This window comes from Pieris brassicae, chromosome 7, assembly GCF_905147105.1.
Source record: "Pieris brassicae chromosome 7, ilPieBrab1.1, whole genome shotgun sequence".
NCBI lineage: Eukaryota > Metazoa > Arthropoda > Insecta > Lepidoptera > Pieridae > Pieris > Pieris brassicae.
In genome coordinates this window covers 2,721,548-2,742,656 of record NC_059671.1, presented here as the reverse complement: position 1 = coordinate 2,742,656, position 21,109 = coordinate 2,721,548, and the positions used below count along the sequence as shown (strand labels likewise).

Genomic DNA, 21,109 nt, shown 5'->3' with positions numbered 1-21,109 from the left:
TAATTATTATATATATATAAAAAAATAATGGAATTCTTAATTTGAATATTTTTTGCGAATTTATTTATGGCGTACAACTTTTAAAATACAAACGTTATCACACATTTTACATAGAAATCTCATCATGTGTCTAATAACATAATTAACGGTATTATTTTTATAGGAACAATCATGTGATATATAAAACTAAAACATACATTCAGTTTAAAAAAAAAATCAATCAAATCACACTTATATACATAAATGAATGAAAACCCAAGAGGGCGGCTTCGCCTTCATATTAAAAAAAATTCAAAAGTACGAATTTATCGTTAAAATTGAAGATCTATGTAAAATCTATGTTCTAAGTAAATAAAACATTTATATGTTTAATTTTAATGCGCTCTGTCGCCGTATAGTTCCTAATACTTTTCCATATTCGCGTTCGCATTTACCTCTAAAATTAAGTAAATCCTCGAATACTCATAATTAATTGGTTAGCTTGCTTTACCTAGACTTTTTAACACCTGAATCTACCAAAGTATTGTTAAGACTGCTGGCACGAGTTCACCTGCTTCTAAATAACACCGAGATATTTGACAAGATTTTAAAAACCATTTCAGCGTAATATTCACTAAAATACAGATTCAATTCTTATTATCATAAACGCGCCAAAATGTTTTTTCTGGCCAAGATGGCGTCGCATGACTCACTTGTAAACACATGGGGAATTATTGAGATTTTTACTCTCATAAATACGTATTATGAATCTATAAAAAAAACCAGCAAATAAAACTCCATGATAGTATTAATATTAAACAAGATATTATCAACATGTATACGTCATTGTCGATTCGACTAAACTGTTCTGTGTCGCGTAACTGACATATAAAAATCTATATTTTAACTGTGGTTTTTTTTAGATAAATTATTATTATACCAGTGCTTTTACTCTTTAACGCCTTTTAAAGTCTAGTTTTAGATAGATTACTCTTAACAATACTTTATTTTTCACTGTCATCTGTCAAATAGGCTTTTCGATACAGTATTGAATTTTATAGAACTACTAAGACGCGTCTATAATGGTCCTATAGTAGTAGCTTTTTAGTAAGTTCAGAGTGCAGGTGTTAATAATTCCATACAATTACAATATTCGAGAATAAACTCCACAAGTTAAAAAATAAACCAAATTTAACTAGACACCATTGTTGCCATAATTGCGGCCAAATAGTTATCTATTGTCGAATGGACCTTATCCATAAACCCATGTCATTATATAAAATATCTGACAAAAATCCTTTACCAAAGGTTTATGAATAAGACGAGATTTTGACATTGATTACAGAATGTACTGAGATTTAAAACATACTAGAATATCCATGGTAGGTAAGATTTATTTCCTTTAAACGACAACAATAGCTAAACTAAGCAATTTTTAATGAAAACATTCTGATAAAATTAGGTTAAAATAAATCAATTAACATAAAAACCGTCTCGGAACTTATTTGTTGACATAAAAATACGATATAATGTTGCAATTTTCTAATCATTTCATAATTAACAGGGAAATATACATATGTAAAAGCTCAATTCATTCTGTAACAGCCGCACTACGGCTTTTTTCTGCGATATTATTTTATACTAATTTCATTATAAGTATTAGTCTAGCATTTAGTTTAAATCGCGGAAAAAACTCGAGTGCGGCGTTAACTTAAATCACAACGCGGTTAATAACCGCAAATTAACGTACGTACTCGTACGTTATGTGGGCCCGTTGGCGAATAGTTTGTCAAGCCCCGCCCCTTCGGCTGATTCGACGGCGCTACGCGGTTTCTCTTTAGGTACATTCATCGCTGGTAGATTTAGTATGAACACTTCCCTCTTGAATAATTGGCCTACATTTCTTCCGATCAGCTAGAAAAAGAAAAAGCGGGTGACATTGATATAGTGGCAATGAAAGCCAGTAACTATTTAATGGAGGCCGCCCATTCTTTCCGTATCTACCTCAAGAATCACAGCGCAGTCCGAAAGCCCAAACCGGAGCGGAAGCCGAATAAGGCGGTGATATGGGTCGCTAAGGAGTACCCGAAGTGGCAACATATCATTTTGAGTCTTTGACTCTCAAGGAGTTAAATGGGGTAACTATACTGTTATAACGTAATTAGTTTCGCTTGATTTATTTATTGTGTCCTCAAACATTGTGCAAAGCAATTTAAGATTAGCGTGCGATTATCCCTTTGTCTATGTGCGCATTTAACACTCGCTCGTACGGTGAACGTACATTGTGAAAACCGGCCGAAGTCTGATCGACTACTTGTCTATTAGAAAAAACATACGGTCACGAAAGAGATAGAAATCTGTGGCTAAGACCTCAAAGTTTATACTGCCATTGGCATTGTCAAACATTGTAAAGAATTAACAAAAATGAGATTAAAAAAAACATTTCAAATTTTATATACACACAAAAATTAGTTGGGAATTAATTTATTCAAATTACAATTAAAAGGAAATATAAAAATATATCCAGTTAAAGTGAGTTGACGAAAGCTTGACGGGAAGTTAGAAAACACATTAACGTCTTCGTCTAAGTTTTTTAATGGCAATAATAACGAAAAGTTATATTTGTGAAAATTATTTAAATAGTAACTTATTAGTTCTAACCTCGTAACGCTTATTGGTATAAAAAATTATATAAAAACTGTTTATTTTATACCATATTTATATGTATATATTCAACATCAAATCATTATGATTGAAGCCTTCAGGTCTCCCCGATAACAAAGTATTATCAACAAAACTTTCTGCTATAAACGATCTTAAAAAATATATGAAAAGAGTGATGCCATTCGTTCAAGCCACAAGAGATAATCTACAAAAGATTGGTCCCGAAGCACTCTCTGTTGCCTTGCCCTTTGATGAGGCCCAACTGCTTGAAGATAACAAACAATATCTACTGAATACTTTGGATGTAAGTATTTGTAGGCTTAATATTTACTGCTTCGTATAAATTATTTATATTATCAGTAGAAAATATAATATGTTTATATGAAAAGATGTCGAGATGGGCTAGCTTAAATAATCTACAATGAAATTGTATTTATATTATTTAAGCATGTAAATTAATAAAACTAACGATGCGATATTTATGTTCATATTACTTCGAGTATTTATAATGAAGTTAATTTTTTATAGCTTAGTCTGTTTCGAAGGACCAAAATAATTCTTTGACAATTTAAATAATCATTTAACGCATTAGTAACATTTTTAAAGTTTTGAATATTTCTTAATGCATACAGTTATACACCGGACTTAAGCGATAGGCTGCTATGTCGGGGTTCCATTTTGAATTTTTAGTATGTTTGTAATCGGGACCTAAAGAAAACAAGAATTAAGAAAAAAAATGTTTTTTTTTATTTGAACCACATAATTAGGACAAACATGATATAAATTGACATACATACGTTAATATAAAAACAATTTACATTACTATGAATAAAATAACATAAACCGAAGTTATTTTATCGTAGGCGTCGTCGAATGCCGCCTGAAGACCTATTTTCTTTGCTTTTATAACAGTTAAGACTGTTGTTGATTCCGGTAGGTCTTTGCCAAATCACAGAATTTTTATTTTCGATTAAAAGTCTTTGATAATATTTAGTTAAAACTCGTGTTCTCTTGTTAGGTGAAAATTACAAATTTCTAGTAATTATAACATAATTAAAGATAAATCAATAATATTCACTGCGTACGTAAAACAATTCTACCCAAAACACGTTTGAACTTGTCGTTAACCAAAACGGACAGTAGAATGGGTAAACGAAAAACCTGTACTTTATTGTATACGGATCGTCTAAAAAAAACAATTTGTTACAAGACTTTACGTTTTACGTCATCGGAGATTTGTTTAAATAATTGGATTATTGTATAATTTTCTGAATCAACAGCTTGACGCAATCGAAGTCAAACATACAAACAGTCCTGATACTCCAGAAAAAACGATAGAAGACTGTGCGCCTGGTAGTCCACATGTCAACTTTATTGCGGAACCTGGACTTACAGTGACCTTTACCAACCCCACACCGATGAGTGGATTGTTTACCATTTCTGTGACCCTGGTAGATGGGGATACGGTTGAGAAGATTAAAGCCAAGATCGCTAAAGAGATTAAGGCTATTAAAGGTTAGTAAAAAAATTGGTTAAAATAAATCCAAGGTTATAGTCACCAGTAATACTCATTTTCAGTGGATTAGTGTTTTAACTATTCTAGGAAATATTCTCTAAGGATTCACTTGTTTGTTTGTATTATAATAATATAATATTTGTGTATTTGTAAATAAATAATGCAAGTAAAATTTGATAAAGTTAGTTCTATTGAAATATAAACGCAATTTTTTACACAACTCTTGAAAATATTTTTTTATTAACTTTCAGACATAAATGCTCTAAAGCTGTGGCAATATCTTGATCCGGCGTTAGGTCCTCGCAAGATTCCAGTAGCAGGCGATCACGTGACAAAATGCGCGGAACTCGTCAATGGCGATGGTATACGCGTACACGTGGAAGCGTCGCGTATAGAACTCGTTCAGAACGGAACGAATATTGACGTCGGCTTACAGTTTGTGTATACTTATGATAAGTGATTGTTTTCAGAAATATATTTATTTATTTTTATAATAAGTGTTTTATTTTGTTAGTCCTTTATTTGTTTAGAGATTTTAATGCTTCGAAAAGTGGTAAGAAACGTAAGAAAAGTTTCTAAAATTCTTTGTACAATTTTATTAAAAAAATAATCTTTGTTTTTACGGGTAAGTTTAGAAATTTATTGGTTAGTTTATTTGTTGTAAGCACAAATACAGTTGTGAATTTCCAACATGCCTTTAGGCACATCAATGTGTAAGTAAGCATTTTGCGAATGTATATGCATCTGCATAAAGTATTTAATGACGAAATATAGTATTGCCATCAGAAGAGCTATAGATTTACGTTTTGTTCATTTCTGTCTCATCACATTAGTCATCAAGAATTCAAATAAACCAAAAAAAATCGCTTTAAATAATTTATATATGGTAATTGCGCACACTTAAACACACACACATATTGCGTAAAACACCGACATATTGAGTATAACACTAGATTCGCATTGTGATGATATTTTTTTACTTTCTATCGAATCGATTACGAGTGCATTACAGCAGTCGGACAGACTTGGTCGTGTATCTCATGTTAAATGTTTTATTAAAATTTGATTATATAGTCGCAAGGAGTTATAATTGGTTAAAAAATAAAAGAGTTGCAATTTTATATTATATTTAAATAACATATAAACGTTCATTCACATAAAAATGTTTAACATCGCGAAAACGATATGGCGGCGATCAACGGCGGTCGCTGGCTATGCGAACACAAATAAAAAAAACGATTTCCATAGCTGTGATTTAGGGCTGATCCTTGATTTACCACAAACAATTTGATTAAACAAAATACAGTGTAATCTGTATAACTCGCACCTCGTTAAATCGACATCCTCAGTGAGACGCAAAAAAATTGCCATTCCTTTCCGCTGAACCTTTTAAGTGTGCGGTATCTCGAATTATTTAGACGTTGCTACTCGAACAAAATGTTATTTCCCTACGAAATATTGATAATACATATTTATACTCTCTAAAAACGGACAAGTCGGAGTTAATAAAATATATTGACGTCTTACTTGGCATTCCCCGAAATAATAACAATTAAAAAGAATGTTCGGGGTTCGGAGTATTGTTATTGTCATTGTACGTAGTTTAAATCAAAATAACGGATTTGTTTAGTGTACAGTTTACTTCATTAATATGTAAAAATATATACAACAAAACTTATTTGAATTGTGATTCAAATTCGACTCTACAAATGGAAAAATACACATAGAAATCGCGGCTTCGTATGTCGAAATTTCAGCAGTCAAATCATATGTATCTAAGTTCTTGTTAAGTTGAAAATCTCGTTAGCTCTTGACATTCGAGTTATAGAGATTCCATTGTATTACTAAATTTATTTAAAATGCAAAATTAATCTACTATTTCGAGGCGACATGAGTGAAAAATTGTAACTGCCTTTGACTTTGAATAAAATTCTTGCTTAATAAGTAAGAAAATATATTTTGGAATGTCGTGAATAAGGATCATAAAGTAGCATTTAGGTCGTAACTCAGTCTTTGTGTTTCTCACGATACCATAAATATGTCTATTGTGAAAAAGGCACTAAATAGAACCAAAAAACATACACAAAACACGTGCTACAACCTAAAAGAAATGGCCACAAAAAAATTCACCAATATTGACTTAGACAAACCCTTCATCCATCCACGCAGGTTTGCGTACTAAAAAGACTTTTTATTGCCATAAAACACTTCTTATAACATAAATAATATAAATGCATTTGAATGCTGTGAAAACTCCGCTCTTGGCATTCATGGTCATGCAACATTAATGCAAGAAAGTAAAAAATGATTATGTTATTTAGAAAAGTCCTTCCAGTCACGAGAATCAGGCCTCTTTACTGACATAACTATATCTGATGAGAATCAAGCAATAACTTTTATATACCTGTTTTGTTAAATAATTATTATATATATAAAAAAAAAATAATGGAATTCTTAATTTGAATATTTTTTGCGAATTTATTTATCTATGGCGTACAACTTTTAAAATACATACGTGTTCACACATTTTACATAGAAATCTCATCATCTGTCTAGTAATATAATCAACGGTATTATTTTTATAGGAACGTTCATGTGATATATAAAACTAAAACATACTTTCAGTTAAAAAAAAGAATTCAATCAAATCACACTTATATACATAAATGAATGAAATCCCAAGAGGGAGGCTTCGCCTTCCAATTTAAAAAAAAATTCAAAAGTACGAATTTATCGTTAAAATTGAAGATCTATGTAAAATCTATGTTCTAAGTAAATAAAACATTTATATGTTTAATTTTAATGCGCTCTGTCGCCGTATAGTTCCTAATACTTTTCCATATTCGCGTTCGCATTTACCTCTAAAATTAAGTAAATCCTCGAATAATCATAATTAATTGGTTAGCTTGCTTTACCTAGACTTTTTAACACCTGAATCTACCAAAGTATTGTTAAGACTGCTGGCACGAGTTCACTTGCTTCTAAATAACACCGAGATATTTGACAAGATTTTAAAAACCATTTCAGCGTAATATTCACTAAAATACAAATTCAATTATTATTATCATAAACGCGCCAAAATGTTTTTTCTGGCCAAGATGGCGTCGCATGTCTCACTTGTAAACACATGAGGAATTATTGATATTTTTACTCATATAAATACGTATTATGAATCTATAAAAAAACCAGCAAATAAAACTCCATGATAGTATTAATATTAAACAAGATATTATTAACATGCATACGTCATTGTCGATTCGACTAATCTGTTCTGTGTCGCGTAACTGACATATAAAAATCTATATTTTAACTGTGTTTTTTTTAGATAAATTATTACTTTACCAGTGATTTTACTCTTTAACGCCTTTTAAAGTCATGTTTTAGATAGATTACTCTTAACAATACTTTATTTTTCACTGTCATCTGTCAAATAGACTTTTCGATAGAGTATTGAATTTTATAGAACTACTAAGAAGCGTCTACAATGGTCCTATAGTATATAGAAGTAGTTTTTTAGTAAGTTCAGAGTGCAGGTGTTAATAATTCCATACAATTAGAATATTCGAGAATAAACTCCACAAGTTAAAAAATAAACCAAATTTAACTAGACACCATTGTTGCCATAATTGCGGCCAAATAGTTATCTATTATCGAATGGACATTATATAAAATATATGACAAAAATCCTTTACCAAAGGTTTATGAATAAGACGAGATTTTGACATTGATTACAGAATGTACTGAGATTTAAAACATACTAGAATATCCATGGTAGGTAAGATTTATTTCCTTTAAACGACAACAATAGCTAAACTAAGCAATTTTTAATGAAAACATTCTGATAAAATAAGGTTAAAATAAATCAATTAACATAAAAACCGTCTCGGAACTTATTTGTTGACATAAAAATACGATATAATGTTGCAATTTTCTAATCATTTCATAATTAACAGGGATATATACATATGTAAAAGCTCAATTCATTCTGTAACAGCCGCACTACGGCTTTTTTCTGCGATATTATTTTATACTAATTACAATATAAGTATTAGTCTAGCATTTAGTTTAAATCGCGGAAGAAACTCGAGTGCGGCGTTAACTTAAATCAGAACGCGGTTATGGTATTAATACCCGCAAATTAACGTACGTACTCGTACGTTATGTGGGCCCGTTGGCGAATAGTTTGTCAAGCCCCGCCCCTTCGGCTGATTCGACGGCGACACGCGGTTTCTCTTTAGGTACATTCATCGCTGGTAGATTAAGTATGAACACTTCCTTCTTGAATAATTGGCCTACATTTATTCCGATCAGCTAGAAAAAAAGCGGGTGACATTGATATAGTGGCAATGAAAGCCAGTAACTATTTAATGGAGGCCGCCCATTCTTTCCGTATCTACCTCAAGAATCACTGCGCAGTCCGAAAGCCTAAAAAAGGCGAAGCGCCCAAACCGGAGCGGAAGCCGAATAAGGCGGTGATATGGGTCGCTAAGGAGTACCCGAAGTGGCAACATATCATTTTGAGTACTCTCAAGGAGTTAAATGGGGTAACTATACTGTTATAACGTAATTAGTTTCGCTTGATTTATTTATTGTGTCCTCAAACATTGTGCAAAGCAATTTAAGATTAGCGTGCGATTATCCCTTTGTCTATGTGCGCATTTAACACTCGCTCGTACGGTTTACTGTATGTACGTTACATTGTGAAAACCGGCCGAAGTCTGATCGACTATCTGTCTATTAGAACAAACATACGGTCACGAAAGAGATAGAAATCTGTGGCTAAGACCTCAAAGTTTATACTGCCATTGGCATTGTCAAACATTGTAAAGAATTAACAAAAATGAGATTAAAAAAAACATGTCAAACTTTATATACACACAAAAATTAGTTGGGAATTAATTTATTCAAATTACAATTTAAAGGAAATATAAAAATATATCCAGTTAAAGTGAGTTGACGAAAGCTTGACGGGAAGTTAGAAAACACATTAACGTCTTCGTCTAAGTTTTTTAATGGCAATAATAACGAAAAGTTATATTTGTGAAAATTATTTAAATAGTATATATATATATATACCTTATGCAACCTTGTAACCCTACCAATTGGTATAAAAAATTATATAAAAACTGTTTATTTTATACCATACTTATATATATATATATTCAACATCAAATCATTATGATTGCAGCCTTCAGGTCTCCCCGATAACAAAGTATTATCAACAAAACTTTCTGCTATAAACGATCTTAAAAAATATATGAAAAGAGTGATGCCATTCGTTCAAGCCACAAGAGATAATCTACAAAAGATTGGTCCCGAAGCACTCTCTGTTGCCTTGCCCTTTGATGAGGCCCAACTGCTTGAAGATAACAAACAATATCTGCTGAATACTTTGGATGTAAGTATTTGTAGGCTTAATATTTACCGCTTCGTATAAATTACTTATATTATCAGTAGAAAATATAATATGTTTATATGAAAAGATGTCAAGATGGGCTAGCTTAAATAATCTACAATTAAATTGTATTCATATTATTTAAGCATGTAAATTAATAAAAGTAACGATGCGATATTAATGTTCATATTACTTCGAGTATTTATTATGAAGTTAATTTTTTATAGCTTAGTCTGTTTCGAAGGACCAAAATAATTCTTTGACAATTTAAATAATCATTTAACGCATTAGTAACATTTTTAAAGTTTTGAATATTTCTTAATGCATACAGTTATACACCGGACTTAAACGATAGGCTGCTATGTCGGGGTTCCATTTTGAATTTTTAGTATGTTTGTAATCGGGACCTAAAGAAAACAAGAATTAAGAAGAAAATTGTTTTTATTTTATTTGAACCACATAATTAGGACAAACATGATATAAATTGACATACATACGTTAAAATATAAAAACAATTTACATTACTATGAATAAAATAACATAAACCGAAGTTATTTTATCGTAGGCGTCGTCGAATGCCGCCTGAAGACCTATTTTCTTTGCTTTTATAACAGTTAAGACTGTTGTTGATTCCGGTAGGTCTTTGCCAAATCACAGAATTTTTATTTTCGATTAAAAGTCTTTGATAATATTTAGTTAAAACTCGTGTTCTCTTGTTAGGTGAAAATTACAAATTTCTAGTAATTATAACATAATTAAAGATAAATCAATAATATTCACTGCGTACGTAAAACAATTCTACCCAAAACACGTTTGAACTTGTCGTTAACCAAAACGGACAGTAGAATGGGTAAACGAAAAACCTGTACTTTATTGTATACAGATAGTCTAAAAAAAAATCAATTTATTACAAAACTTTTTATCTGTCATCGGAGATTTGTTTAAATAATTGGATTATTGTATAATTTTCTGAATCAACAGCTTGGCGCAATCGAAGTCAAACATACATACAGTCCTGATACTCCAGAAAAAACGATAGAATACTGTGCGCCTGGTAGTCCACATGTCAACTTTATTGCGGTACCTGGACTTACAGTGACCTTCACCAACCCCACACCGATGAGTGGATTGTTTACCATTTCTGTGACCCTGGTAGATGGGGATACGGTTGAGAAGATTAAAGCCAAGATCGCTAAAGAGATTAAGGCTATTAAAGGTTAGTAAAAAAATTGGTTAAAATAAATCCAAAGTTATAGTCACCAGTAATACTCATTTTCAGTGGATTAGTGTTTTAACTGTTCTAGGAAATATTCTCTAAGGATTCACTTGGATTGACAGAGTGTTTGTGGCTTAAAAGCAAATGGGAGAATTTCTGTGTTTGTTTGTATTATAATAATATAATATTTGTGTGTAAATAAATAATGCAAGTAAAATTTGATAAAGTTAGTTCTATTGAAATATAAACGCAATTTTTTACACAACTCGACGTTTCTTCACAGCAGTCGTGGTCAGCGACTGCTACATGAACTTGTCAAATAAATTTGATATAAAGGTTATATATAGGCCATCTATTGCTGGGAAGTATAAAGCAGTCAGCTGTAATTTTTTAATTGTCTCACTATGTATTGTGTGTTAATTATTATGTATACGTTAGTTTACTGTCAAATTATTTGATTACGATAGTAAGAAATAACTATTAGTATGTAAATTTAAAATACAATTTATTTTAAACACACAAATACAGTATTTACAATATTTTTAACATGCATAGTATTAATATTAATAATTCAAAATGAATAAATAGAAAATTAAAACAAATTTGGTCCCTGTGGCAGCATTTCCTCGCTGTAGTGTGTGTGGTATATCTACCAGGCGCAAGCTTAAATCTTTAATTTAGTTAAATAACTATTATATCTATATAGTTAAATTGAAAACCCTGAAAATATTTTTTATTAACTTTCAGACATAAATGCTCTAAAGCTGTGGCGATATCTTGATCCGGCGTTAGGTCCTCGCAAGATTCCAGTAGCAGGCGATCACGTGACAAAATGCGCAGAACTCGTCAATGGCGATGGTATACGCGTACACGTGGAAGCGTCGCGTATAGAACTCGTTCAGAACGGAACAAATATTGACGTCGGCTTACAGTTTGTGTATACTTATGATAAGTGATTGTTTTCAGAAATATATTTATTTATTTTTATAATAAGTGTTTTATTTTGTTAGTCCTTTATTTGTTTAGAGATTTTAATGCTTCGAAAAGTGGTAAGAAACGTAAGAAAAGTTTCTAAAATTCTTTGAACAATTTTATTAAAAAAATAATCTTTGTTTTTACGGTCAAGTTTAGAAATTTATTGGTTAGTTTATTTGTTGTGAGCACTGAATACAGTTGTGAATTTCCAACATGCCTTTAGGCACATCAATGTGTAAGTAAGCATTTTGCGAATGTATATGCATCTGCATAAAGTATTTAATGACGAAATATAGTATTGCCATCAGAAGAGCTATAGATTTACGTTTTGTTCATTTCTGTCTCATCGCATTAGTAATCAAGAATTCAAATAAACAAAAAAAAAATCGCTTTAAATAATTTATATATGGTAATTGCGCACACTTAAACACACACACATATTGCGTAAAACACCGACATATTGAGTATAACACTAGATTGGCATTGTGATGATATTTTTTTACTTTCTATCGAATCGATTACGAGTGCATTACAGCAGTCGGACAGACTTTTCGTGTATCTCATGTTAAATGTTTTATTAAAATTTGATTATATAGTCGCAAGGAGTTAGTTATAATGGGTTAAGAAATAAAAGAGTTGCAATTTTATATTATATGCAAATAACATATAAACGTTTATTCACATAAAAATGTTTAACATCGCGAAAACGATATGGCGGCGATCAACGGCGGTCGCTGGCTATGCGAACACAAATAAAAAAAACGATTTCCATAGCTGTGATTTAGGGCTGATCCTTGATTTACCACAAACAATTTGATTAAACAAAATACAGTGTAATCTGTATAACTCGCACCTCTTTAAATCGACATCCTCAGTGAGTCGCAAAAAAAATTGCCATTCCTTTCCGCTGAACCTTTTAAGTGTGCGGTATCTCGAATTATTTAGACGTTTCTACTCGAACAAAATGTTATTTCCCTACGAAATATTGATAATACATATTTATACTCTCTAAAAACGGACAAGTCGGAGTTAATAAAATATATTGACGTCTTACTTGGCATACCCCGAAATAATAACAATTAAAAAGAATGTTCGGGGTTCGGAGTATTGTTATTGTCATTGTACGTAGTTTAAATCAAAATAACGGATTTGTTTAGTGTACAGTTTACTTCATTAATATGTAAAAATATATACAACAAAACTTATTTGAATTGTGATTCAAATTCGACTCTACAAATGGAAAAATACACATAGAAATCGCGGCTTCGTATGTCGAAATTTCAGCAGTCAAATCATATGTATCTAAGTTCTTGTTAAGTTGAAAATCTCGTTAGCATTTCCCTTGACATTCGAGTTATAGAGATTCCATTGTATTACTAAATTTATTTAAAATGCAAAATTAATCTACTATTTCGAGGCGACATGAGTGAAAAATTGTAACTGCCTTTGACTTTGAATAAAATTCTTGCTTAATAAGTAAGAAAATATATTTTGGAATGTCGTAAATAAGGATCATAAAGTAGCATTTAGGTCGTAACTCAGTCTTTGTGTTTCTCACGATACCATAAATATGTCTATTGTGAAAAAGGCACTAAATAGAACCAAAAAACTAAAAGAAATGGCCACAAAAAATTTCACCAATATTGACTTAGTTACTATTAAAAACCGAACAAACAAACCCTTCATCCATCCACGCAGGTTTGCGTACTATAAAGACTTTTTATTGCCATAAAACACTTCTTATAACATAAATAATATAAATGCATTTGAATGCTGTGAAAACTCCGCTCTTGGCATTCATGGTCATGCAACATTAAAGCAATAAAGTAAAAAATGATTATGTTATTTAGAAAAGTCCTTCCAGTCACGAGAATCAGGCCTCTTTACTGACATAACTATATCTGATTAGAATCAAGCAATAACTTTTATATTCCTGTTTTGTTAAATAATTATTATATATATAAAATGGAATTCTTAATTTGAATATTTTTTGCGAATTTATTTATCTATGGCGTACAACTTTTAAAATACAGACATGTTCACACATTTTACATAGAAATCTCATCAGGTGTCTAGTAATATAATCAACGGTATTATTTTTATAGGAACGTTCATGTGATATATAAGACTAAAACATACATTCAGTTTAAAAAAAATATCAATCAAATCACACTTATATACATAAATGAATGAAATCCCAAGATTGGCTTCGCCTTCATATTAAAAAAAATTCAAAAGTACGAATTTATCGTTAAAATTGAAGATCTATGTAAAATCTATGTTCTAAGTAAATAAAACATTTATATGTTTAATTTTAATGCGCTCTGTCGCCGTATAGTTCCTAATACTTTTCCATATTCGCGTTCGCATTTACCTCTAAAATTAAGTAAATCCTCGAATAATCATAATTAATTGGTTAGCTTGCTTTACCTAGACTTTTTAACACCTGAATCTACCAAAGTATTGTTAAGACTGCTGGCACGAGTTCACCTGCTTCTAAATAACACCGAGATATTTGACAAGATTTTAAAAACCATTTCAGCGTAATATTCACTAAAATACAAATTCAATTCTTATTATCATAAACGCGCCAAAATGTTTTTTCTGGCCAAGATGGCGTCGCATGACTCACTTGTAAACACATGAGGAATTATTGAGATTTTTACTCATATAAATACGTATTATGAATCTATAAAAAAAACCAGCAAATAAAACTCCATGATAGTATTAATATTAAACAAGATATTATTAACATGCATACGTCATTGTCGATTCGACTAATCTGTTCTGTGTCGCTTAACTGACATATAAAAATCTATATTTTAACTGTGTTTTTTTTAGATAAATTATTATTATACCAGTGATTTTACTGTTTAACGCCTTATAAAGTCTAGTTTTAGATAGATTACTCTTAACAATACTTTATTTTTCACTGTCATCTGTCAAATAGGCTTTTCGATAGAGTATTGAATTTTATAGAACTACTAAGAAGCGTCTATAATGGTCCTATAGTAGTAGCTTTTTAGTAAGTTCAGAGTGCAGGTGTTAATAATTCCATACAATTAGAATATTCGAGAATAAACTCCACAAGTTAAAAAATAAACCAAATTGAACTAGACACCATTGTTGCCATAATTGCGGCCAAATAGTTATCTATTGTCGAATGGACATTATATAAAATATGTGACAAAAATCCTTTACCAAAGGTTTATGAATAAGACGAGATTTTGACATTGATTACAGAATGTACTGAGATTTAAAACATACTAGAATATCCATGGTAGGTAAGATTTATTTCCTTTAAACGACAACAATAGCTAAACTAAGCAATTTTTAATGAAAACATTCTGATAAAATTAGGTTAAAATAAATCAATTAACATAAAAATCGTCTCGGAACTTATTTGTTGACATAAAAATACGATATAATGTTGCAATTTTCTAATCATTTCATAATTAACAGGGACATATACATATGTAAAAGCTCAATTCATTCTGTAACAGCCGCACTACGGCTTTTTTCTGCGATATTATTTTATACTAATTTCAATATAAGTATTAGTCTAGCATTTAGTTTAAATCGCGGAAAAAACTCGAGTGCGGCGTTAACTTAAATCAGAACGCGGTTATGGTATTAATACCCGCAAATTAACGTACGTACTCGTACGTTATGTGGGCCCGTTGGCGAATAGTTTGTCAAGCCCCGCCCCTTCGGCTGATTAGACGGCGCTACGCGGTTTCTCTTTAGGTACATTCATCGCTGGTAGATTAAGTATGAACACTTCCTTCTTGAATAATTGGCCTACATTTATTCCGATCAGCTAGAAAAAAAAGCGGGTGACATTGATATATTGGCAATGAAAGCCAGTAACTATTTAATGGAGGCCGCCCATTCTTTCCGTATCTACCTCAAGAATCACTGCGCAGTCCGAAAGCCTAAAAAAGGCGAAGCGCCCAAACCGGAGCGGAAGCCGAATAAGGCGGTGATATGGGTCGCTAAGGAGTACCCGAAGTGGCAACATATGATTTTGAGTACTCTCAAGGAGTTAAATGGGGTAACTATACTGTTATAACGTAATTAGTTTCGCTTGATTTATTTATTGTGTCCTCAAACATTGTGCAAAGCAATTTAAGATTAGCGTGCGATTATCCCTTTGTCTATGTGCGCATTTAACACTCGCTCGTACGGTTTACTGTATGTACGTTACATTGTGAAAACCGGCCGAAGTCTGATCGACTACTTGTCTATTATAAAAAACATACGGTCACGAAAGAGATAGAAATCTGTGGCTAAGACCTCAAAGTTTATACTGCCATTGGCATTGTCAAACATTGTAAAGAATTAACAAAAATGAGATTAAAAAAAACATGTCAAACTTTATATACACACAAAAATTAGTTGGGAATTAATTTATTCAAATTACAATTAAAAGGAAATATAAAAATATATCCAGTTAAAGTGAGTTGACGAAAGCTTGACGGGAAGTTATAAAACACATTAACGTCTTCGTCTAAGTTTTTTAATGGCAATAACAACGAAAAGTTATATTTGTGAAAATTATTTAAATAGTAACTTATTAGTTCTAACCTCGTAACGCTTATTGGTATAAAAAATTATATAAAAACTGTTTATTTTATACCATACTTATATATATATATATATATATATATATATATTCAACATCAAATCATTATGATTGCAGCCTTCAGGTCTCCCCGATAACAAAGTATTATCAACAAAACTTTCTGCTATAAACGATCTTAAAAAATATATGAAAAGAGTGATGCCATTCGTTCAAGCCACAAGAGATAATCTACAAAAGATTGGTCCCGAAGCACTCTCTGTTGCCTTGCCCTTTGATGAGGCCCAACTGCTTGAAGATAACAAACAATATCTGCTGAATACTTTGGATGTAAGTATTTGTAGGCTTAATATTTACTGCTTCGTATAAATTATTTATATTATCAGTAGAAAATATAATATGTTTATATGAAAAGATATCAAGATTGGCTAGCTTAAATAATCTACAATTACATTGTATTTATATTATTTAAGCAGGTAAATTAATAAAACTAACGATGCGATATTAATGTTCATATTACTTCGAGTATTTATTATGAAGTTAATTTTTTATAGCTTAGTCTGTTTCGAAGGACCAAAATAATTCTTTGACAATTTAAATAATCATTTAACGCATTAGTAACATTTTTAAAGTTTTGAATATTTTATTAATGCATACAGTTATATACCGGTATGTCGGTAGTATGTTTGTAATCGGGACCTAAAGAAAACAAGAATTAAGAAGAAAAATGTTTTTATTTTATTTGAACCACATAATTAGGACAAACAGGATATTAATTGACATACATACGTTAAAATATAAAAACAATTTACATTACTATGAATAAAATAACATAAACCGAAGTTATTTTATCGTAGGCGTCGTCGAATGCCGCCTGAAGACCTATTTTCTTTTCTTTTATAACAGTTAAGACTGTTGTTGATTCTGGTAGGTCTTTGCCAAATCACAGCATTTTTATTTTCGATTAAAAGTCTTTGATAATATTTAGTTAAAACTCGTGTTCTCTTGTTACGTGAAAATTACAAATTTCTAGTAATTATAACATAATTGAAGATAAATCAATAATATTCACTGCGTACGTAAAACAATTCTACCCAAAACACGTTTGAACTTGTCGTTAACCAAAATGGACAGTTTATTGTATACAGATCGTCTAAAAAAAACATTTTGTTACAAGACTTTATACGTCATCGGAGATTTGTTTAAATAATTGGATTATTGTATAATTTTCTGAATCAACAGCTTGACGCAATCGAAGTCAAACATACAGACAGTCCTGATACTCCAGAAAAAACGATAGAAGACTGTGCGCCTGGACTTACAGTGACCTTCACCAACCCCACACCGATGAGTGGATTGTTTACCATTTCTGTGACCCTGGTAGATGGGGATACGGTTGAGAAGATTAAAGCCAAGATCGCTAAAGAGATTAAGGCTATTAAAGGTTAGTAAAAAAAATTGGTTAAAATAAATCCAAGCTTATAGTCACCAGTAATACTCATTTTCAGTGGATTAGTGTTTTAACTATTCTAGGAAATATTCTCTAAGGATTCACTTGGATTGACAGAGTGTTTGTGGCTTAAAAGCAAATAGGACAATTTCTGTGTTTGTTTGTATTATAATAATTATAATATTTGTGTATTTGTAAATAAATAATGCAAGTAAAATTTGATAAAGTTAGTTCTATTGAAATATAAACGCAATTTTTTACACACCTCTTGAAAATATTTTTTATTAACTTTCAGACATAAATGCTCTAAAGCTGTGGCGATATCTTGATCCGTCGTTAGGTCCTCGCAAGATTCCAGTAGCAGGCGATCACGTGACAAAATGCGCGGAACTCGTCAATGGCGATGGTATACGCGTACACGTGGAAGCGTCGCGTATAGAACTCGTTCAGAACGGAACGAATATTGACGTCGGCTTACAGTTTGTGTATACTTATGATAAGTGATTGTTTTCAGAAATATATTTATTTATTTTTATAATAAGTGTTTTATTTTGTTAGTCCTTTATTTGTTTAGAGATTTTAATGCTTCGAAAAGTGGTAAGAAACGTAAGAAAAGTTTCTAAAATTCTTTGTACAATTTTATTAAAAAAATAATCTTTGTTTTTACGGTTAAGTTTAGAAATTTATTGGTTTGTTTATTTGTTGTGAGCACTGAATACAGTTGTGAATTTCCAACATGCCTTTAGGAACATCAATGTGTAAGTAAGCATTTTGCGAATGTATATGCATCTGCATAAAGTATTTAATGACGAAATATAGTATTGCCATCAGAAGAGCTATAGATTTACGTTTTGTTCATTTCTGTCTCATCACATTAGTAATCAAGAATTCAAATAAACCAAAAAAAATCGCTTTAAATAATTTATATATGGTAATTGCGCACACTTAAACACACACACATATTGCGTAAAACACCGACATATTGAGTATAACACTAGATTCGCATTGTGATGATATTTTTTTACTTTCTATCGAATTAGTTTTACGTTAGTAACTGTAATGGTAGAAAATAAGGTTAAAGTAAAAATCGATTACGAGTGCTTTACAGCAGTCGGACAGACTTGGTCGTGTATCTCATGTTAAATGTTTTATTAAAATTTGATTATATAGTCGCAAGGAGTTATAATGGGTTAAGAAATAAAAGAGTTGCAATTTTATATTATATTTAAATAACATATAAACGTTCATTCACATAAAAATGTTTAACATCGCGAAAACGATATGGCGGCGATCCCCGGCGGTCGCAGGCTATGCGAATGCGAAATACCTAAATAATCCAATATTTACACACTTATATAATACAAACACATATAAAAAAAACGATTTCCATAGCTGTGATTTAGGGCTGATCCTTGATTTACCACAAACAATTTGATTAAACAAAATACAGTGTAATCTGTATAACTCGCACCTCGTTAAATCGACATCCTCAGTGAGTCGCAAAAAAATTGCCATTCCTTTCCGCTGAACCTTTTAAGTGTGCGGTATCTCGAATTATTTAGACGTTGCTACTCGAACAAAATATTATTTCCCTACGAAATATAGATAATACATATTTATACTCTCTAAAAACGGACAAGTCGGAGTCAATAAAATATATTGACGTCTTACTTGGCATTCCCCGAAGTAATAACAATTAAAAAGAATGTTCGGGGTTCGGAGTATTGTTATTGTCATTGTACGTAGTTTAAATCAAAATAACGGATTTGTTTAGTGTACAGTTTACTTCATTAATATGTAAAAATATATACAACAAAACTTATTTGAATTGTGATTCAAATTCGACTCTACAAATGGAAAAATACACATAGAAATCGCGGCTTCGTATGTCGAAATTTCAACAGACAAATCATATGTATCTAAGTTCTTGTTAAGTTGAAAATTTCGTTAGCATTTCCCTTGACATTCGAGTTATAGAGATTCCATTGTATTACTAAATTTATTTAAAATGCAAAATCAATCTACTATTTCGAGACGACAAACATGAGTGAAAAATTGTAACTGCCTTTGACTTTGAATAAAATTCTTGCTTAATAAGTAAGAAAATATATTTTGGAATGTCGTGAATAAGGATCATAAAGTAGCATTTAGGTCGTAACTCAGTCTTTGTGTTTCTCACGATACCATAAATATGTCTATTGTGAAAAAGGCACTAAATAGAACCAAAAAACTAAAAGAAATGGCCACAAAAAATTTCACCAATATTGACTTAGACAAACCCTTCATCCATCCACGCAGGTTTGCGTACTATAAAGACTTTTTATTGCCATAAAACACTTCTTATAACATAAATAATATAAATGCATTTGAATGCTGTGAAAACTCCGCTCTTGGCATTCATGGTCATGCAACATTAAAGCAATAAAGTAAAAAATGATTATGTTATTTAGAAAAGTCCTTCCAGTCACGAGAATCAGGCCTCTTTACTGACATAACTATATCTGATGAGAATCAAGCAATAACTTTTATATTCCTGTTTTGTTAAATAATTATTATATATATAAAAAAAATTAATGGAATTCTTAATTTGAATATTTTTTGCGAATTTATTTATCTATGGCGTACAACTTTTAAAATACATACGTGTTCACACATTTTACATAGAAATCTCATCATCTGTCTAGTAATATAATCAACGGTATTATTTTTATAGGAACGTTCATGTGATATATAAAACTAAAACATACGTTCAGTTTAAAAAAGAATTCAATCAAATCACACTTATATACATAAATGAATGAAATCCCAAGATTTCATATTAAAAAAAAATTCAAAAGTACGAATTTATCGTTAAAATTGAAGATCTATGTAAAATCTATGTTCTAAGTAAATAAAACATTTATATGTTTAATTTTAATGCGCTCTGTCGCCGTATAGTTCCTAATACTTTTCCATATTCGCGTTCGCATTTACCTCTAAAATTAAGTAAATCCTCGAATACTCATAATTAATTGGTTAGCTTGCTTTACCTAGACTTTTTAACACCTGAATCTACCAAAGTATTGTTAAGACTGCTGGCACGAGTTCACCTGCTTCTAAATAACACCGACAAGATTTTAAAAACCATTTCAGCGTAATATTCACTAAAATACAAATTCAATTCTTACTATCATAAACGCGCCAAAATGTTTTTTCTGGCCAAGATGGCGTCGCATGACTCACTGTAAACACATGAGGAATTATTGAGATTTTTACTCATATAAATACGTATTATGAATCTATAAAAAAAACCAGCAAATAAAACTCCATGATAGTATTAATATTAAACAAGA

General features: G+C 31.0%; 1 protein-coding gene across 1 annotated transcript; it reads left to right on the top strand.

Moving 5' to 3' along the window:
• Positions 1-1,913: 1,913 nt before the first annotated feature.
• On the top strand, positions 1,914-18,312 carry LOC123712177 (leucine--tRNA ligase, cytoplasmic-like). Its single transcript, XM_045665162.1, has 5 exons — positions 1,914-1,979; positions 15,649-15,799; positions 16,448-16,657; positions 17,570-17,771; positions 18,073-18,312. Exons 1-5 carry the CDS (start codon positions 1,933-1,935, stop codon positions 18,279-18,281), a joined length of 819 nt encoding a protein of 272 aa, XP_045521118.1. The 5' UTR covers positions 1,914-1,932; the 3' UTR covers positions 18,282-18,312.
• The last annotated feature ends 2,797 nt before the right edge of the window (positions 18,313-21,109 follow it).